Consider the following 21,359-nt stretch of genomic DNA (forward strand, 5'->3'; position numbering starts at 1 on the left):
TTTTAAAAAAAATCAGCATGTGATAAATTACTACAACTACATATAGTGAATCTCAACCACAAAAAAACACATGCTCTCCTTTTTCACGTTATTTCACAATACATTTTGCTTTCAATTCCTGTTTTCTTTGCGCTGAACTTTCTTCATTTTCAGCATATTTATTCAGTTTTAGTAAATAGTCCCCACAATAACTGCTGTTGATTCCTTGTACTATAAAGTGCATATTTTCCTTAGCCAGCATCTAATGAATCTAGATAGTCATAAAAAATGCTAGAATTAGTGGAGTACAGTGGGATCATATCATATGATATGCAAGTTCTGACATGTCACATGTTGAAGGAAGTGAAAATGAACCTGATCAGTTGACTGAAGAAAAAGATAAACCTGGTTTGCTGCATTTCTTCTGTGACCTGCAAAGACAAACACCAGAGGAACGGGAAACAGAGTCCTGAAAAGAATAACTTGTGAGTACACAGCCTGCTTCAGCCTCCTTTACATCTCTCATTTCTGCTGGAACAAATCAGAAGTATTGATTTGCAACTGATAAAAAGTAGTAATATGACTTCACTTGAGAAAAATATATGAAATGTCAAACTAGCAAATAGTACTTAAGTAGTAGTTACTATTATTCTTTCATAATAAAAAAGAAAACTAAAATGTTGATTTTTAAGACAGGCGTTTTCAAAAACTTTGCATTCTTATATTCCGTACATATTTTCCTCTGAATACAGAAGTTTTAGTCATAAAACGTGGATTTAATGGTAAACTCAAAATGATGGCAAACATGTTTTGCACATCTAAAGCTTATTTATCCACAGCCTCAAAACCAAAGCTTAAAATAAAACATGAAATTACATTTAAAGTGCAAGAACAGCTGACTTTAATCTGACCTGTTTAAGGTTTGAAGAAGTACAGCAGCTCATGTGAGTTTCTGTTTCACTCTGCTGACTGCCCCATGGTTTGGTGGTTCTCTTGTCCACATTTTTCGTAGTATCCTGACTTACATGTTATCCTGGGTTTTTCCCAATGAATTCCCTAAAGCTAAACTTTATTTTTCTTACTCTGTAGGAATAGTCTTTGTTTCCTGTGCAGTCGAAAAAGGAAAGTGTGTGAGTGAGCTGATGTGAACTGAATAGTATGGATCAATATAAGGACAGAAAAGATGGACTCCTTCCCACTGAAGTCACTCTGCAAGGGGAACTTGAGAGTCAGAGGTTAGATTACCATCTCTGACTGACCAGGACTCTTATCCATCTCAGAGTACAGCACTCACATCACCAAACTGTTTTTATTTTTACAGAAAACCACCTGAGCCTGAACCCAGCTGTGTGTCCGCCAAGAGTAGTGGGTCAAAGGACAATCCATTTAGTAACTTTAAAGCCCATTTCGCTTTGAGACATGAGTAAGTTCACACTTTACTGATCAGTCTAATTTTACAATGTAACTAACTTAACTACAGTGGAAATGCCAAAGTAAATTCATGATGAATTCAATTTTAGGATTCGAGAAAGATCATATACTACTGAATCTGGACCTAATCGTCTGTCTTTCAAGAGCCACTGGTCAAACGATCACCCACCGGTCAATTTTCAGGGACAATCTGCCTCTAAATCAGAGTAAGTCAATATATCTTACTCTGATAAGAGTAAGATATGACTTTTTTCATGACTTTTTTCTATAAATGACTGAAAGAATCACTGTTTCTCATGCAAAAAGTTCAACTGCAGATCACTTAAAACTCTTAGTTGTGTCTTAAATCACATGAACCCACATTGTCAGTGGTGTAAAAAGAGGGTGCACCAAAAGTTTATTTTCTTTAACTGCTACACACACTGGCCATAAATCCATATTATCAAACATTCCTGATCAGATCAGTGATAACTAAATCCTTTAAAGATCTGACTGAAAGCTATTTTATTGCTTTGATTTATAAGAGTGGATCAACAGTCCTCAGACATCCCCAATGATCAGCCAAACAAGCATGACCAAGCACAGCTGGACTCCATATTTATGGTCAGTATATGTAACTAGCCACAGTCAGTCTGTCCAGCACAGATCCTACAGTCAGTCTGATGTATGATATTGTTCTGTTCCAGTTGCTTGAGGACCACATTGTCACTTTTGTGAAGAAGGAGCTGCAAAAAATCCAGAAAGTTTTGAGTTCAGATGACCCAGAATTTTCAGTGAGTCAGACTGATGGTGAGGAGAACCTGGAGGATGAAGATGAAGAGCAGAGAAGGAGCAGTACAGAAGCATTTGAGAAGATTGCATTGTTCTTCCTAAGGAGAATGAAGCAAGATAATTTGGCCAACTGTCTACAGAGCAGTAAGAACATTTGTTTTGCTAATTAGATGCTTTCCTCATGTATAAAAAGGTTTTTCAGTAATTGAAAGATGCTTCCTTAGTGTAAATCAAAGGTTTCTTTACTGAATGTTGTTTTTGTCTTCATTAAGAACTTTTTGCTGCACTTTGTCATCAAACACTTAAATTTGGTTTGAAGAAGAAGTTCCAGTGTGTGTTTGAGGGAATCGCTAAAGCAGGAAACCAAACCCTCCTGAACCAGATCTACACAGAGCTCCACATCACAGAGGGAGGAACTGGAGAGGTCAACCAGGAACATGAGGTCAGACAGATTGAAACAGCTTCTAGATCAACAGACAGGCCAGAAACAACAATCAGACGAGAAGACATCTTTCAAATCCCATCAGGAAGAGCTCAACCAATCAGAACAGTAATGACAAAGGGAGTGGCTGGCATTGGGAAAACAGTCTTAACACAGAAGTTCACTTTGGACTGGGCTGAACACAAAGTCCACCAGAACATCCAGTTCATATTTTCTTTTAATTTTAGAGAACTGAATTTGCTGAAAGATAAAAAGTTCAGCTTGGTGGGACTGATTCATCACTTCTTTCCTGAAACCAAAGGAATCAGCAGCTTTGAACAGTTCCAGGTTCTGGTCATCTTTGATGGCTTGGATGAGAGTCGACTTCCACTGGACTTCAACAACAGTGAGATACTGACCGATGCTACAGAGTCCAGCTCAGTGGATGTTCTGCTGACAAACCTCATCAGGGGGAAACTGCTTCCCTCTGCTCGTCTCTGGATAACCACACGACCTGCAGCAGCCAATCAGATCCCTCCTCAGTGTGTTGGCATGGTGACAGAGGTCAGAGGGTTCACTGACCCACAGAAGGAGGAGTACTTCAGGAAGAGATTCAGCAATGAGGAGCAGGCCAACGTCATAATTTCCAATATCAAGACATCACGAAGCCTCCACATCATGTGCCACATCCCAGTCTTCTGCTGGATCACTGCTACAGTCCTAGAGGATGTGTTGAAGCCACAAAATGGAAAAAAACTGCCTAAGACCCTGACTGAGATGTACATCCACTTTGTGGAAGTTCAGGCTAAAGTGAAGAAGGTCAAGTATGATGGAGGATCTGAAACAGATCCACACTGGAGTCAAGGGAGCAGGAAGATGATTGAGTCTCTGGGAAAACTGGCTTTTGATCAGCTGCAGAAAGGAAACTTGAGCTTCTATGAATCAGACCTGACAGAGTGTGGCATTGATATCAGAGCAGCCTCAGTGTACTCAGGAGTGTTCACACAGATGTTTAGAGAGGAGAGAGGGCTGTTCCATGACAAGGTGTTCTGCTTTGTCCATCTGAGTGTTCAGGAGTTTCTGGCTGCTCTTTATGTCCATATATCATTTGTCAAGCATGGTGTTAACCTGCTGGAAGATAAACACAATTCACTTAATTGGTCTTCACTATTTAAACATCCAAAGCAACAACATTTGCATCAGATTGCTGTGGACAAGGCTTTAGAAAGTCCAAATGGTCACCTGGACTTATTCCTCCGTTTTCTCCTGGGTCTTTCAGTGCAGACCAACCAGACTCTCCTTCGAGGCCTGCTGACTCAGACAGGAAACAGCTCACATGCCAATCAGAAAATAATTCAGTACATCAAAGACAAAATCAGTGACAATCAGTCTGCTGAAAAAAGCATCAACCTGTTCCACTGTCTGAATGAACTGAATGATCATTCTTTAGTAGAGGAGATCCAACAGTCTCTGAGTTCAGGAAGTCTCTCTACTAGTCAATTGTCTCCTGCTCACTGGTCAGCTCTGGTCTTCATATTATTATCATCAGAAAAAGATCTGGATGTATTTGACCTGAAGAAGTACTCTCCTTCTGAGGAGGCTCTTCTGAGATTGTTGCCGGTTGTCAGAGCCTCCAAAAAAGCTCTGTAAGTACTGACATTCATTGGATTAGGCAACAGTTTTATTAAGCAGCTAGTAGCAGTAGTGACACAATTAACTAAAACATTAGTTGTGGTAACATCTAAAGTACCAATCAGAAACATTAGTTCTGGAAATGCTAAAGCACTAACCTAGTGTGGTATGTAGCAGAGGCTAATACTAAAGTGCTAAAGCTGAAAACAATGGAAGTCTGCAGAGTTGCACGGTGCTATATTTAGCACCACAATACTGATTTTAACAATCAGAGCCTGTCACATTATACCTAGGAAGCTAATTGTGCCCCTTTGGGTAACATTGACCTTTTTGGTAACCAAAGGTTCACAAAACAGCCAAGTAAATTAGAGCTTAAAATTGATCTGGATACATGAACTAAGACAAAATTAAGTGCATAAACATTTTCAAAGTCAGCAACAGTGCTAAAGCAATAAACAAAAGGATGCCCATCACTGGCTAGTAGCCACTTATTTGGAAAATTATCTGCAACAACCACAAATTCTTACATTTGTTTGAAGCTTTGAATATTTCTATTTAGGGTTTTAAGATAGTTTTAATCCCTGTCATTTTGAGTTGGTGAGCAGACATACTGTATTTAGAGTATGGTAGAAAATAGCCTGACTAAATTCAGCACAGCCTTGTTAGAAAGTTGAATTGAGTAACCAAACTCCTTCACTATGAATCTAGCACTCTAAAGGTAATCTTGTGTATTTAATTAATTTTTACGATTGTCATTTTAGACTGGGTGACTGTAACCTCTCAGAAAGAAGCTATGAGGCTCTGGCCTCAGTTCTCTGCTCTGAGTCCTCTAATCTCAGAGAAATGGACTTGAGTAACAACAACCTGCAGGATTCAGGAGCAGAGCAGCTTCTGCTTGGACTAAAGAGTCCATACTGCAAATTAGAAATTCTCAGGTAAGATATTCTTTTCAAACATTCTGTTTCACATTAACTTGTAACATTTTGCAGAGCAATTTAAGTTTTATGCACACTGAAATGTATTCGGTTTTAATTTGTTTGGTAGCCATTTGGGTGTCCAAAGCAGAGATGCTTTATGGTGTCATCCTGCTCTGGAAATGTAAAATAACTCTGAATTTCAGTGTGTATTTCCTTTTATTTACTGGTGGAAAATTATGGCTTGGGAAGAAAACAAGACACTTGAACAGGCTGTAGATTTCATGCCAGGCCTCTATGCCAGGCTGTGATTTTATTAAGTATTTGAACATACATGCACTTTTTACCTTGCATAGCTCCCACCTTATTGTAAACAGTAACCAGTCTTCGTCTCCTCTGTCATTTTAAAGTTGAACTTAACTTCAGGTTTTTTGTTTCCCATTAGCCTCAGATCCTGTAACCTCTCTCTGAGAAGTTGTGAAGCTCTGTCATTCATTCTGAGCTCCCAGTCTTGTTGTCTAACAGAAGTTGACCTGCGTAACAACAACAGCCTACAGGACTCAGGGGAGAAGATGCTTGCTGGTGAACTGAAAATGTCCAGTTTTACGCTTGAAGTCTTTAGGTAAGCAGTGATCAAAGTATTTGAAGTGTGTCTGCAAAATTTGGATTTCTTTAATTTGTCGATGTTAAATTTCTCCAGATGATTAAGATGGTTATGTTATGGTTAATTCAGAATCCATTATTGACTTATATAAATGTGTGTCCTTGTATTAATGTGTGGAACAGTTCATCCATGCTTGGATTCATTGCTGATGATGAAATGAGATTGACTTATCTGATGTACTCAAACTTGTCAAAGATAGGACTTTACATATTTCTAAGTAAGGGAGATTTTGAAATGCTCCTTTATTTTTAATTTGTGAAGAACACAGTTTGCATGAGGACAAAATGATTTACATGTTTTGTCATGAGAGACTAATAGTCTGACCCCCTTTCTCCTTTTAGGGAGCCTGCTGGAGTCCGATGGTTCAAACCTGGTCTGAGGAAGTGTAAGTATCTTTTTTACATCAAAGTGTAAATAAATTTTCACTATCTTTGGTTTGATTGTATTTGTTTTCTATCAGATTCTTGTCAGCTCATAATCAACACAAACACAGTGAATGGAAAACTCCAGCTGTCTGAAGACAACAGGAAGGTGACCCACGTAAAGGAGCTTCAGGCATACAGCCAACATCCAGACAGATTTGATGACTGGCCTCAGCTGCTGTGCAGTAATGGTCTGACTGGTCGCTGTTACTGGGAGGTTGAATGGGAAGGAGGGGTTTTTATATCGGTGAGTTACAGAAGAATCAGCAGGAAGGGACGAAGTGATGATTGTGTGCTGGGATGGAACGATCAGTCCTGGAGTCTGCACTGCTCTGATGACCGTTACACCGTCTGTCACAATAACAGAGGAACACCCGTCTCCTCCTCCTCTCCTTCCTCTGTCGCTAACAGAGTAGCAGTGTATGTGGACTGTCCTGCTGGCATCCTGTCCTTCTACAGAGTCTCCTCTAACTCCCTGATTCACCTCCACACCTTCAATCACACATTCACTGAACCTCTTTATCCTGGATTTGCAGTCTGGTCTTCTGGTTCCTCAGTGTTTCTGTGTTAAATTGAGCAGGAAGACAAAAAAATAAAATAGCCACTCAGAGAAAAACTCTCTTAACTAATAGTAGAGTTTGTGCATGTCTCTGTTTTTCATTATGATACAATCTTGAAATTAATGTTACTTTAAGGAAGTCTAGAAATGATTGCTGTTTGCAAGAAAAAGCTATTCTTCTTGCAATCTATTAAATGTAGATTCTTATTTTATTTTTGTATATTTATGGTAAATATGATGTGCTTCAACAAGTAATGTATGATATAAATCTTTTTCTTAAGTTCAAATCAAAATGTTTGACACTAAATAAAGTTTTAATAAAAAGTAGTAAAACACAAACCTTGTGTTTGACTTTTCTTTAACACAATTTAATACTTTTTCTCTTTCATCAATTTGCATTTATTGCATAAAATAGTCCTGGGGTGTGATTAAAAAAGATTAATCAGAAGTTATGACTAATCACATAATTACCAGTTTTGTACATAATAAGCAAAGATTTTTAAATTGCAATAAATAGGCAAAATTGTGAAAATGACGTGCAGCAATTTTTACCTCTGTTTAGTGGAAACTGGAATTTTATGGCTTTGTTTTCGTGCAGTTTCATCCAATCATACAGATCCAGATGTAGTTAATTTTAAATATCTTACTAAAAGTAAAATAGGAGGCAGATCCTTAGACTGACATAGGTAATCCTGATCTATTTCTGCAGCTATGCTTATTAGATAATTTCCAAACCAAATTCTTTTGATAAAACTTGTGTGAAGTGACAATAAAACAGGCTATGGAAGTTTTTTTTTAAGCGTTTCAAACCTTCATATGTGAAATGAGACCTTTGTGGCCAGGAATGGAAACAGTAATTCTCCATTTTACAAGAATTACAACTTTTAGCACTTGATATAATTTTGGTTAAGCAGAATTATGTTAAACTTCAGAGGAACATTAAGGACAATTTTGCAGTTTATCCTAAGATCTATGAGATGAGAATAAAACCCAAACACTGTTGCTCTGCTTGAGAATCACTTTTTGGAGAAAATTTATGGGGGAACAAAAGCCAAGAAGGAAACTGCTGTGAAACTGTGGAGATTTGCTCTTATATTTAAATTGTTAAATGTAATCCGGTAAAATATTCCAAAGTCCAGAAAACAGGTAACTCGGTTGAAAATAATACTAAATGTTTAATTTCATATAAGGGGTAGTTTTGGGAACTGTTTTGAAATGATTAATGATATTACAATTTTTATGAATAAAGAGATGACATGCGCCCTTTGATACCCAAGCGTTCACAGCAATAACATCAGTCTGATTCCACCCTGATCTTGTTTTAATACACAGCTGAGTTTTTGAAAGCTATATAATTATATCTAAGGAACTTTTTTCTGAAATCTGATAAGCTATTTAAATATTTCTAAGGATTAAAATTTTTAGAACGTGATTCTTGCATGTTTTCTTTTATCATTTCCATCTTTTTGGTTTTTATTTCTCTGATTATTACTAAAAAGGTGTTACCTCACCTGATCTCAAACATTTAATAGGGCCAAAATGAGCACAAAATGAAAATGAACAGCAAACAAAATGCTGCTCACTCTGCAGAAATCCAATTTGATGTGACAAATGTTTCTGAAATTATATGTGGGAAAATGTTTTTTGTTGCTCACTCGACTGCCAGCAGAAATTCATTTCTTAATGTTTTTAAAATTTTTTCCTTCAAAAAAGGTTTTTTTCATATAAAACTGTTTTTTTGTCACTGCAGCAAGAACAAATTATACGCTAAAAACCCTCAAAACATTTCAAAAACATTTTCTATATAAAACTATTTTTGTTGCTCATTCTACTCTACGCCAAGCAGAAATTCAGTTCTAGATGTTTAATGGTTGAATGACGCTGGAGGTAAACATATTTTTCTATTTTTCTGGAATGTTAAAAATGAGGCCCCACCTGCACCCGTCCTGTGCCTTTTATTGATGATAACCTATCAACACCACTCCCCATGTTAACCATGCGTTTGTTTTATGATAATTTCCTTCTTGATTTATTTCCATTAGATGTTTCCATATTAGTTTATTTTTTTGTGTCCAGTCTCTTTATTCTTTTATCTATTTCTTATTGTCAGGCTTTTTCCCTTTGTATTTAAGTTTCTCAGCCTTGTACATACGGAGGCCAGGTCTTTAAAAAAACTAATGCGTCCGTCATATTGTTTAACAAAAATATTGTCCATACACATAGATATGGTTCCAGAAAAGTTTTTATCTTCATAAATCTACAACAGTGTATTAGAGATATTGAAGATGAATGGCAAAGAAACACAGACACAGAAATTTTGAGATTAATCTCAGAAATATTCCATAAAACATCTTGGACATTTCTGAGCTTGAAAAATTGCTATACAAAACTGAGAATTTTTTTAGAAAAAAACTTGGAAATGTCCAAGTTTAAAAACTCACAAATTTTAATTAGAATTTTGAGACTAAAATTAATTTTATTTTCTAGAAACTACTTGGAAATTTCTTAAGAAAATTGCTAGTAAAAAAATAAATATTGAGATTAATCTAGAAAGGTGGAAATTTCTTAATTTCAAATGTCGAACATTTTCAAATTGTAGCAAGAGATAAAACAGTGAAAGTCAGTTCAGGCCTTAATGATTGATTACTTTGCCAACAATTTTTTTCCAGTTGTGTTGAAATTTTTAATTCTTCATTGTCTTGCATCTTTCACCAGATGATTTCGGGCATAACAGGTACCTGAAAGAAAAAAGTCTGGGTTAGGATTCATCGCAACTCAAAAACAAAAAAAAATACAGGTTGAATCTATGTTTAACACTTTTTTCCTTTGTCAAGTGATTGAGAGTCCAAACTGCAGGGCGGTAATATTTTCCAAAAACACCGTTCTGATAAGATTTGGTGTTTATCAAAGCTGGACTGTTCAACCATTTTCCCATTAAAATCTCAGATATTTCAACTCATTTCCACCTCTTGGATGAGATCATTTTCAGTATTTGACGATTTAACCTCAGTTCCAAGTAAAACTAAAAATATTTTTTCCTTTTGGGTAGAAAATCCAAAATGCCTTACCTAGTCGTCATCAGAGGAGCCTCCATCTGTCCAGAGGTTTGATTCACCACAAAAGGAAAATATTAAACTTAATATGAGTGTTGATCAAATTCTGATGTTTAAAACACACAAATTATAATAATTTTGACCTAAAGAAGGAATAAATACAGTAATGCTTCTTTAAGCTTCCCTAGGGTGGGATTACAGTTCAACAAGAGCAGCAGTTACCTTCATCACTCAGGGGGCCGTTGCTGGGCTCAGATGGTTTAAGTCTGCAAAGGAGCACATCAAATATAATTATCAAAACTGTGGGAAACTAGAAAGACGAACTCTGTGTACATTACCTCCTCTCTTCCTTTTCCAGCAGCTCCCTGTAGGTGCGGATCTCCAGATCCAGCGCCATCTTCACTTTCAGCAGGTCCTGATACTCGTGGAGCTGGACCATGTTGTCCTTCATTTCGTTTTTCTCAGCCTCAAGTTCTGTGATGGTCTCCTGAAGGGTTTGAGTCTCTCTCAGGTAGTATTCCTCCATTTCCGTTATCTGGCTCTTCAGGTCCTCATTCTGGGTTGTTCATAATGAAGAGAAGATGATTTCTAAAGAACTTGGTGAGGACAAGGTAAACGTCAGAGATGTCTTGCGTACCGTGGTTTTCAGGAAGCTGATCTCACGCTGGTTTTTCTGATTCTGGTTTCTGAGTTCTGTGATCTCCTGGCGTAACTTCTTCAGGGTTTCATTATTCTTATTTGCCGTCTCATCCATCTCCAACATCTGCCGGGATAAATTCATAGACGAACTGTGACTTTGATGCCTTTGGAGCTTTAAGAAATTGTTTTCTTAAACATTTTGTTAGAGTGATGCATACAAGTTGGTTGTCTTGTTTCTCCAGGTGGAATGGGAGGCAGATCTTTTAGTTCTCATGGTTAAATCAGTTACTTTGCATAATATTGAATGCTTTCAGAAATAATTGTGTTTTCATGGGGATGCAGAGGTTTTTAACACTTAGTGGTTTGTCTCTGCTGACCTCTAGTGGTCAAAGTTTTGCATGTTTTTAAAGTTTACTTATTATGCTTCCTTGGTTAGGTTGGGATAGACAGGTCCATGGTCTAAGCCAGGGGTGGGCAATCCTGGTCCTGGAGGGCCAGTGTCCTGCAACTCTTAGATGTCTCCCTGGTCCAACACACTTGAATCAAATAGGTGAATCACCTCCTAAGTGCAGTCAGGCTCTCCTGAGTCCTGCTAATGACCTCATTATTTGACTCAGGTATGTCGAAGTTGAGACGCATCTAAAAGTTGCAGGAGTCCGGCCATGGAGGCCTGGAGTTGCCCACCCGTGAGCTAAACAAAACATGTTTGTTACGTTTTTTTCAACTAAATCATTCTTCATAATGAGGCATTAGTCTGCTTTAGGGTCTCTTGTGCTGCTGGTCACTGCCCCAACTGAACATTTACACTTGCATGTGTAAATGGTTGCAAACAGATGTACAATTGTACAACCATACATCTTTGAAAAGTAGAAGTGGAGCCTCCTGCACAACCAACCAGAATTCAGCAAGTGCTTTCTGGATGACAAGTCAACGACTAAACTCATCTTTTCCAGCAGCCATTGAACAGCAGTAAAACCGGCTGACCAAATGTGCTGAAACTCAACCGGGGTTGCTAGGTAACGGGCAGTTCCTTATAATGTTACATTCTGAAGTTATTTGAAACGGTTCTTTTTCTACACACCAAAAAACATTAAAGACAAAAAAACAGCTTGATGGTTGTTTTTAAATGCTTGGTCTGTTTTTAGAAGCAGTGGAAACAGAAATGGATGTTTAAAAACCTTTAAAATGTGAATTTTACGTAACAGGTCCAGTTTAAAGACGATGATTTACTCCAGTTCATTTTCGTGTCACTAACTTATGAAATAATTGCTCCAATAACTGAAACTTTAAAGAAAATTCTTAAAGTGCTTTTTGATGATCATTCATTAATGATCAGTTCTATAGATCCCCTTTTCCTACCTTGGATTTATACCACTCCTCTGTCTCACTGCTCTTAGTGTCGGCCGTTTTCTGAAACTGTGTCTGCAGCTCCTGCAGCACCGCCGTCAGGTCAGAATTGGCTCCATCGGTCTGGACATTGCTCTTTGTCTCCTTGAAGCGAATCTGCAGCTCTTGGATCTCCTGCAGGACCATTAAAAAGTTTCCCTCAGATATTTTAGGTTAGTAAAAGGACCTTTTAACTAGATACTAAAAGAATAAGAGGACAGAACCTCTCCGTGGATCTTTTTCTGGAAAGCAATCTCATCTTGGAGAAATTTAATCTTTCCTTCCAAAACCTTGCTGGCCAGAGTGGGAGCATCCAAATCCTGCAAGAGTGGAAGGACGCATTAAGCAGAAAAGATTAAACTTAATATTTAAAAACTTCAGCTATTGATGTTCAATCACCATTTTAAGACCCTTAGAAACCTTAAAAAGCGATAAGTAAAGATGCAGTAGGTTTCTATCCAAACAATGTAAAAAGAAAAAAATCATTTTTTTTTTAAGGATCCTTCCAGCACTAACCTCCTTTAAAGAATTCAGTTTATTCAAAGCTTCTTCTTTTTCATCGATCGCCTTTTGCAGTCTGGATGTCAGAAAATATGTTTGCATCATTCATCACAATATCAATCAGTTAATTTGTATAGCATCTTTCAGCAGCAAGGTGGTTCAAAGTGCTTTACATCATAAAAACACAAAAATATAAAGTCATAAAACACACAGTCAACGATTGAGGCCTTTTACCAAGTGCACACATCAGGATGTTGATTAATGTTCCAAAAGCATCTCTAAACAGCTGAATTATTAGTCTACATTTAAAGGAACTCAGTGTTTCGCCTGTTTTACAGTTTTCTTTAAGTTTGTTCCAGATTTGTGGTGCATTGAAGCTGAAAGCTGCTTCTCCATGTTTGAAAATGTTGCTAGCTATGTTTACCCTTTGGGAATAATCTGTTGAACTGACTTCATATAGTTTAGAAGTCACCTTCCCAGATTGATTGACAGCAATGGTTTACTTCCTTGATGTCAAAACAACACAGAAACATGCATCTAAACTTAAATATCTCTAAGGTGTTTAATTTAAAAAAAAACTTTATGTTGAGGGGTTTTAGTCAGTAATTTGACACACCTCTGCTTGTGAACACACACCTGTCTTTCATGTCTTCCAGCTCTATCTCCAAGCGTGAACTCTGAAGATTCTGTGTCTCCATCTGCATCCTCAGGTTGCTGATTTTCTCCTCATACAGCTCAGCGACACGCTTTGACTCGTGGCTTTGCAGCTGCTTCAGCTCCACCTCCAGCGTCTGGTTCTGCTGCTCCAAGGAGCGGATCTTCGCAATATAGGAGGCAAATCGTCCGTTCAGCTCCTGCAGCTCGGCTTGCTCGTCGTTGCGCTTGGACAGCAGCTCTCTCAATTTGTCCGTCAGACCAGAGTGGTTCTTTAAGCCTTTGCCAGGTGCAATGGGGACTTCTGGATCCATATCGGAGGCCTGCACAGGCAACAACAGGGAGTAAAATATAAAAAAAAATAATCTACTGGCGTCACATTTCACCATCTCCTAATTGTGATAACTGGTATTCTTTGTTCGACTGCAACTGGTTCTAATCAGTTTTGCTGATACACTTTAACTCCCACATGAACAGATTTTTTTTTAATACAAACTTTAACTGACTGGGAAACAATCAGTGAAATGGAAACTGATTTGGAGTGGTGCATATCCAACGTTGATGCTGAGGTGGCACCAGCTTTCCTTTGTATATGCTTTCAGCTTTCAACCCAGAAGTAACGGTTCTTATCAAGCATTTGCAGTCAGAGTTTCAGATGTTGCTGTTCTGATCATTTTTGGTAATGTATTACAAGGGTTGTGTTTCTGGTATGTCCGTTATTGTTATTTATGTCTGGCCATATAGACTTGAATTTTCTGACTTGTAAGAATTAAAAACTTCTTAACGGATCGCCGGAAATCCCATTTGCATTCATATTTTCAAATGCCGGTAGAATTCGAACCAAGTAAGATAGAGCAAAAAAATTTTTTTTGCATGTAAAACTGTAAGAATTACATTTCCTTTTCCGACTATCCCTCCCGAGTTGCAGTGTGCGCGCAGACGAGTTCACAGATTTACAGTAAAAAGGATGGGCCCAAAGATGCAAGGCAAACACGACGTGACATCCATCCCTATATTTGTAGATCTGCTCGGGTCTGGCCAATCCCTTCCTGTGTTGGATATCTTGCTCTGACGTTGAAAGCATGAAATATCGTGACATTTCATCAAATCTCACCGGACGTCATTTCCGTTTCCTAGGAACTTTCTTCCTTCAGATGTTTGCACTATTCGGCTCGGCTTTTGCTAGCAAACACGTGCTCGATATTTTTTTCAACATCTTTTTGGAAACACGGTGCGAACACACGAAAAAAAAATTATGGAAAGACACGGAGTCAGAAGATTTTACTCTCCGGCCGAAGTCTTGGAGCTCGTCACCGCTCAAAATGGCGAGAATGAAGAAGAGAGGTATTCTTCAGACGCTGATACCGCAGACAGTGACGAGGAAGCGGACTTCATTGAAGGGATCGATAAACTTCATGAAATGTAAGTGGGCTCTCTCTCTGTAACATATATATATATATATATATATATAAGACAAAACGTGTGATTGAAAAATCTAACTAATCTGTAATGTTACGTCTGTGTGCAGTACTGACAATAGCGTGGAGGAGAAAGACGACGAGCTGAATGAGGATGATGAAGAGGACAACAACAGTGTGGTGGTGGGTGCAAGTAGAGGAAGAAAAAGAAGTCGGACGGGTCCAGCAAGTAAAAGGAAACGCAAAAGGTCAGAAACTCAGGCCGATACTCAAGTCGGGTGGAAAACAGAGAAGGAGCCTGATCATTTGCCACATCCCCCACTCAGTTTCCGTCCAAAGAGGAAACCAGGTGTTCAGCCGCCCCTCTCAAATGATGACATTCCCTTTCCATCAGAACTGTTCAAATTATATTTTGACCAGGATGTTATAAAGACTATCTGTGCAAACACCAACAAAAATGCAGCAAAAAATTTAGCTGCTGGAAAACAATTTATTTGGACTGATGTCACAGCTGATGAAATGTATGCATACATTGGGCTTACTCTGTACATGGGACTGATGAAACTACCACAAATGAAAGATTTTTGGACAACCACCACTGCATTTCGGGTTTCATATCCAGGGACAGTAATGCCCAGAGATCGTTTTCTCAACATCCATGCCAATATCCACATGAGTGACCCAAAGGATGATGCAGAGAATGACAAAAAAAAGGGACACCCGAATATGACCCTCTGCACAGACTGCACCCCCTGTACGACAGTTTGAAGGTTGCCTGCAAAGCGGCGTACCACCCCCAGAAAAATCTTAGTGTGGATGAAAGAATGGTAGCCACTAAAGCCAAGATTGGGCTAAAACAATACATCAAAAATAAGCCAACAAAGTGGGGGATCAAGCTTTTTGTGTTGTCCGACACCACAGGCTACACTACAGACTTTCATATTTACACTGGAAGGTCCACTCAAAAAACTGGAAAGGGGCTGTCCTTTGACGCTGTGATGTCACTCATCAACAAAGACTATCTTGGATCTGGATATCACATATACTGTGATAACTTCTACACCAGCCCAGCACTGTTTTGCCACCTTCACAAGCTTGGGTTTGGAGCCTGTGGGACGTACAGAAGTTCAAGAGTTGGTGTCCCAAAGACGGACAAGAATGCTCTGACCAAAAAGTCACCATGAGGGTCCATCAGATGGCTCAGAGAGGGACCTCTCATTTTTATCAAGTGGATGGACACGAGGGAGGTCAGTGTGTGTTCCACAGTGCACACGGCCTTTAAAGGAGACTCAGTCAGACGAGTGGGAAAGGCTGGAGGACAGCATCAAGTCTTGTATGTTCCAGTGCCATCAGCTGTGAAGGATTACAGCCGGTTCATGTGGGGAGTGGACTTATCCGACCAGCTGATTGGCTCTTGCACTTTCTGGTGGAAGTGCAAAAAATGGTACAAGACTGTCCTGCACCATTTCATAGATATAGCTGTGACAAACAGCTATCTGATTCACAAAGAGATGTGTGCACAGCTGAAGCAGTGGCCTCTGACACATCAGGCCTTCCAGGAGCAACTGACAACAGGGCTTTGTGGAGAAGAGCCACAAGCAGCTCCCACTACCAGCTATCGGCACCTGCCTGTTGCAATTTTTGAGGGGGCATCCGTTGAAGAAAAGACAACAAAGGGGCGGAGAAAGTGCAAGCTTTGTGGAAAATGCACTCCGTTCATGTGTGAAGCTTGCAAACTTCCTCTCTGTGTTATTGTGGACAGGAACTGCCACAAGGACTTCCACAGCTCCAGTAGGAATGCTACAACATAAAGTCCTTGCTCTCATCATGACATGTGTCATCTGGACAGACGGCAATAATGCAAGTCATTTTTATTGTGATTTATGCAAGCAACGAACAATATACAGTGACTGACACAATGTTTGTATTTTACTGTTGATGTGTACTGTGTCTTGGGCACGGCTTTATTCTGATTGCACTGATAAAAGGATTCCCCCCCCCCCCGTTTTTTTTGTTTTTAGAAAACTGGCTGTAACTTTGAAACTAAGCTTTGAAAAAACTCCAAATAAATTGTGTTTGGTTTAGAAGACGTGTGTGCAACTTTTTTGTATTGACAAGTTTGCAAAATAAAGTTAGGAAACTTTTCATATTTACAAAAATATGTCAAAAAATTATAAAACGAATGGAGTTCCTGTGAGCGTTTTGCACATTTAAGCATTTTAATCAGTTATTATTGATTAATGGCATACAAACCTGGAAAATATTGATTATAAGGATTTTATTGATGTAAAGAACACTGGAATGCTCCTAATAATGACTGCAGCATCCAAAAATGTAAAAAGATACTCATGCGGACCTTTATAATTGTAGTCCTAAAAGGGACTTCTTAATCTTTTTAATTTGTGTTTACATCTTGTCATATGAGTTCATTTCTGTCTTTTGTTAGTCATTTTAATTCCTTTCATTGGCAGCTCATTTCTCTGCTGTTCATTGTCGTTTTGGACTTGCCATACTCAGTTGATTTCCTTGTGTTGATTATTGCTATTTTGGTCTTGCCATATTGGTTAATTACTCTGTAATGTTCAATATTATTAAAGTTTTACCACATATCTACAAATTTGTTTGTACTTAGTTTCCTTTATTAGCTTTGTTCCTTCTGTGTTAATTAGCTTAACTAACCTCATTTTTTTTTGCTTTTTGTAACCTTTAGTGAAAAATGTAATTTATGCAATGATCCTCGGGGATCATAATTGAGCAGAAAAACTAATTGTGATTGTGGATTTAAAGTCAAGCCTCTGCACCACAGGGAGTCAGTCTGTGGTTAAACTCCTGATAAGTCACACTGAATGCTGCTGTTTGTTTTTAACCTGCCTTCGATGTACTTTGTACATATTCTGCACCTCTCCTCTTTGTTCACCTGAAGAAAACCATAATAAATTTCACTGAACTCCGGCCTTGGCCAGTCATTTTTGTTTGTCCAAGTCATGATGGAACCTCAACACAGTATTTTTTTTTAACAGAATATTTGTTATCCACAGATTTTAAGTCAAATTAATTTTTACTAAATGATCCACCCAACTGAAACTGTAAGACATAAATATAAAAATTGAAACTTGATTAAATCCTCAGTAAAAGCTGCAGATCTTACCGTTTGTTGGTCGATTCAGAAACTCTCCCGACTCCAGATAATCAATGAGCCTTTTACTGGTGTCTCTTTATGCAGGTGGATTTGGAGCACACCCTCATAAAAAATGTTTCACCAAATTTTTTCACTTTCATTTTAGGAAAAGGGGTTTCACACGAGGATGCTCCGACCCAGGAAACAGAAATGTTTTTAAGAAGTCGGGGAAATAATTTCCTCCTTGGTGAAACACCTGCAGCTCTGAAGACACATTCAGCCTTAAATATTGCAAATTTCTTCCTTTTATGCAAATCACTTTAGTAGATTAAAGAGATTATACTCAAGTTTGAAAATATATCAGTAGTTTTTGATTAGTCTTTTAAATATTTACTGCTGACACAATAAATAATGCTTTAGCATTTTTAAACCTCTTAAGCTTTTAGAGGGGTAATTTTCAGTGTAAATATGGAAATAAAATATTAAAAATGTGTCTACTACAGTCCCCTGTATCTGAAAATATAAAACCTTAAATAGCATTATTCTAATTCAGCTTTTTATCGCCTCTGTTTTTAATTGTACTTATTCATTTTTGTAGCTTTAAACTATTGAGGAACTGTTGCCATCAGGAAATGTTTGAGTTTAAACTAAAACATAAAATATGTTTCTAAGAACCGGATAAAACAAATCTGAACATCTTCAGGTGGAGCCTCATTTTTAACATTCCTAACAGTCCAGCTCATATGAGGAACAACGTTATCATCTTTTACCATCTTCTATTTTATTTATCTAACTTGCTTAAAAACTGTCACTGATTTCAGTTTGATGGTTTTAGGACATGAGCCACAAGTAAATCCCCAGTAAAATATAAAAGCTTGTTTTAAGACAATAATTCCTATATATTGATCAAACAGTATTAGCTGCACTGGCAGATTATACAACATCAAGCAATTTTTCCCACATTACAAATTCAGTCATCAGCAAGTGGAACTGGTCTTTTTGAATTTAATTAGGAATTATTGACTTAAAATTAGCTCCTATATCTCACTGAAAAGTTACTCGTTAGTTTTGTCTCATTTCAACTCTACTAAGATATTTGCATTAGAAATAAACTAAAATGCTAAAATCATGCAGGAGGTCGAGTGATGAGAGAGAAAATGGGAAGCAGCTGGAGAGAGAGTAGATTAATGGATCCAGACACTAGGAGCGGACATGACATGGGAAAAAATAACTGAAACTAAGAGAAACTTAAATAATACCTGGAAGGAAATGAAGAGAGAAAAATGTAAATCTTCTGAAAGCAGAAACACAACAAGGAAGCACCTAAATAGTAATTATAAACACTAATGAACCAAGAAGGCTGACAAGAAATAAAAGTAACTAAAAATATGAGGAAATACACAATAAGATATGATGATAAACTAAGAACTGAATAGGAAATAATAAATAAATGGTCAAAACCAGAAACTAAAAGTCCAAAAACCTGCAGATCATGACTTATTGTTTTATTGGTGGAAAAACATCTGTTGACAGTTTAAATATTCACTCTGCTGAGAATTTTTTAGATGTTTCCTGCTAGAATTTTATATGATAACTGAACATTTAGTTGCTTTTGGTTTTCATTTGCAGGTAAATGATGGAGTTTCAAAGAAGCTGTCGACTTCTTCATATATTCAGAAGTCACTGAAGTTGTCTGTTGAGTAATCTTTTCATTAATGCATTTTTTATTAAAGTTAATTACATTCATGCTAATATTTATTTTAATAATTGATATAAATTATCAATCTAACTATTTTCTTTTTTTGTTGTTTTCATTTTCCCCATAGAATTAAATCCCGACTGTTAGTGGAAATCCACTCCTCTGCCGGGTTCTCCGGTCTCACTCAGTCGGTTCTGGACAGCTGGTCATCCTGTAATCTGCCTCTGACTCCAACCAGCTCCCACCTGAACGGCACCGTGACCCAACATTGAACCAAAGAACCTCCTCAGCCTGTTTGAGGAAACGACTCTGGAGGGACAGCATTCAGGACATTGTTTCTTATGCTTCAAATCTAAAGAGTTTATTTTAAGGCGCCCCCTAGTGGACAGAATGTTTTTTCTCTGCTTTTGCCTTCAATCCACTAAATTAGTAATTTCTATTTTGTACTGATTGCAAATGTCAATTTAAAACCGCAAATACCTTCAAATTTCCTCAGTGAAAAGGTGTTTATACATTCTTAACCATAAGTATTTTTGTGTTGGCTTTATAAGTCTTACTGTTAAAGGGAAATTATTCCTCTCCACTGGAATCCTAAGTATGAGGCATTGCTTACAGTTTGCCTTTAACCATTTTACATAATTTGTGCAGTTTTAGAGAAACACAGTAGACTACATAAAAGTAGTCATTCATTTTCACAGCAACAAGAACAGATCTTTTTTTTTTTTCTGCACGCAAGAAAAATATGTATTGACTGGTCTGGTTTTGCTTCTTGTCTGTTCAGGTCTTGGGTCTTGTCTTGGGTCTGGACTGGTTTTGGTTCTGGTTGTCTTTTCATCCAATCTGGTCTTTTCTCCTCCAACAGAACCAACACATCGCTTATTGACAGCTTCCATTTCATACCAGCTCATACTGCCAGATCTAACTCTAGATTGACACCTTCAGGCCTGTCCTGATCAGCTAATAACTGTCTCTGGTTTTATTTTTCCCCTTTGTAGGCTGCCACCTTATCGTGGTGGAGGGGTCTGAGTGTCCCTGAGATCCTAGGAGCTGTCAGGGGCTTCATGAATCTGGGTGGGGTCAAATGGGTCCTAGGTAAGGGATCGGACCAAGAGCAGCTCAAAGAAATATAGACAGAAGTCAGGGTTTACCCAGTGTCTTAAAAGCTTGACGGGCCACAGGGCTTTACATTCCAGGCTAAGCAATTTGTACAGTCTTCTTCTCAAAGGGAAGTTCTCATGTCCATTGTCACAAGAATCCTCAACATGAGGCATTACTTAAGGCTACTTTTAACCAATTTACCTAATTTGTGCAGTTTTAGAAAAACACAGTAGACTACATAAAGACAGGTGGCCTGATCTTTTTTCACAGCAACAAGAACAGATCTTGGATTCACTCCACACATGAGACGTTAGGCTACATAAATGTATTGGGTTTGATCTTTGTGAAAGCAAGAACAACAGATCTTCACTTGCTCCAGACAAGAAAAAGTCTTGTCTGGTCGTGCTTCCAACCTGTTGTTTTTTTCTTCTGGTTTTGTTTTGGTCGTTTTGTATCTTCAAGGATAGAAAATGACTTGATGAATCTAAAATACTTTTAAGTTCTTATCATACAAAATACATATAACCTAGCCTCATTTTTTTTCTCAACATGGATATTTATTGAGCACAAGCTAAAGATTCTGATTTTCAGATTGTACTGTCATGTCAATAGACTATCTGTATATTTGTTAATATTTTAAGAGCTAACTCAAAGAGCTCTTTCAAAAACACACATACTTTCTTATCCTGATAGTTTTCTTCTGTGTCTTTCTGTAGGTTTTTTGGAGTTAATCTCTTTTTAAAATAACAGGTTCCCTGACAGACTTTTCAACTAGTCAGATGAGTTTTCTTCAAAAGGTTCTGCTGCCCAACTCTACAAAACCTTCAACACCTTTTCCAGACGTTTCAGAATAATTTGAAGGTCAGTAAATTCATCTTTTGTTGTAGACATCCTCCATATGACTCAGCTGGTACTTTAACATTCAAATTCTCTGTTCCAGGTAAAAGCCGCTTCACTCACATTCTCCATGTGAACCTGCTGAAACAGTGGGTGTTATAGT

General features: G+C 37.9%; 2 protein-coding genes across 2 annotated transcripts; one reads left to right on the plus strand and one right to left on the minus strand.

Annotated features, from left to right (window-relative positions):
* Positions 1-251: 251 nt before the first annotated feature.
* LOC103457934 (NLR family CARD domain-containing protein 3-like) lies at positions 252-7,146 on the plus strand. The gene is made up of 11 exons (XM_008398420.3): positions 252-464; positions 1,069-1,214; positions 1,301-1,402; positions 1,500-1,616; positions 1,935-2,013; positions 2,097-2,325; positions 2,454-4,248; positions 4,996-5,169; positions 5,594-5,770; positions 6,154-6,197; positions 6,273-7,146. The coding sequence occupies exons 2-11, from the start codon at positions 1,138-1,140 to the stop codon at positions 6,803-6,805; spliced, it is 3,327 nt and encodes a 1,108-aa protein (XP_008396642.2). The 5' UTR covers positions 252-464; positions 1,069-1,137; the 3' UTR covers positions 6,806-7,146.
* A 1,881-nt stretch (positions 7,147-9,027) lies between these two features.
* On the minus strand, positions 9,028-13,375 carry LOC103457941 (desmin-like). Its single transcript, XM_008398433.3, has 9 exons — positions 13,009-13,375; positions 12,388-12,448; positions 12,096-12,191; positions 11,845-12,006; positions 10,484-10,609; positions 10,185-10,402; positions 10,069-10,112; positions 9,862-9,887; positions 9,028-9,531 (listed from the first exon to the last, which is right to left on the minus strand). The coding sequence occupies exons 1-8, from the start codon at positions 13,338-13,340 to the stop codon at positions 9,862-9,864; spliced, it is 1,065 nt and encodes a 354-aa protein (XP_008396655.2). The 5' UTR covers positions 13,341-13,375; the 3' UTR covers positions 9,028-9,531.
* Between the last annotated feature and the right edge of the window lie 7,984 nt (positions 13,376-21,359).

This window comes from Poecilia reticulata, chromosome 2 (assembly GCF_904066995.2).
Source record: "Poecilia reticulata chromosome 2, P_reticulata-male-v2, whole genome shotgun sequence".
NCBI classification, from domain to species: domain Eukaryota; kingdom Metazoa; phylum Chordata; class Actinopteri; order Cyprinodontiformes; family Poeciliidae; genus Poecilia; species Poecilia reticulata.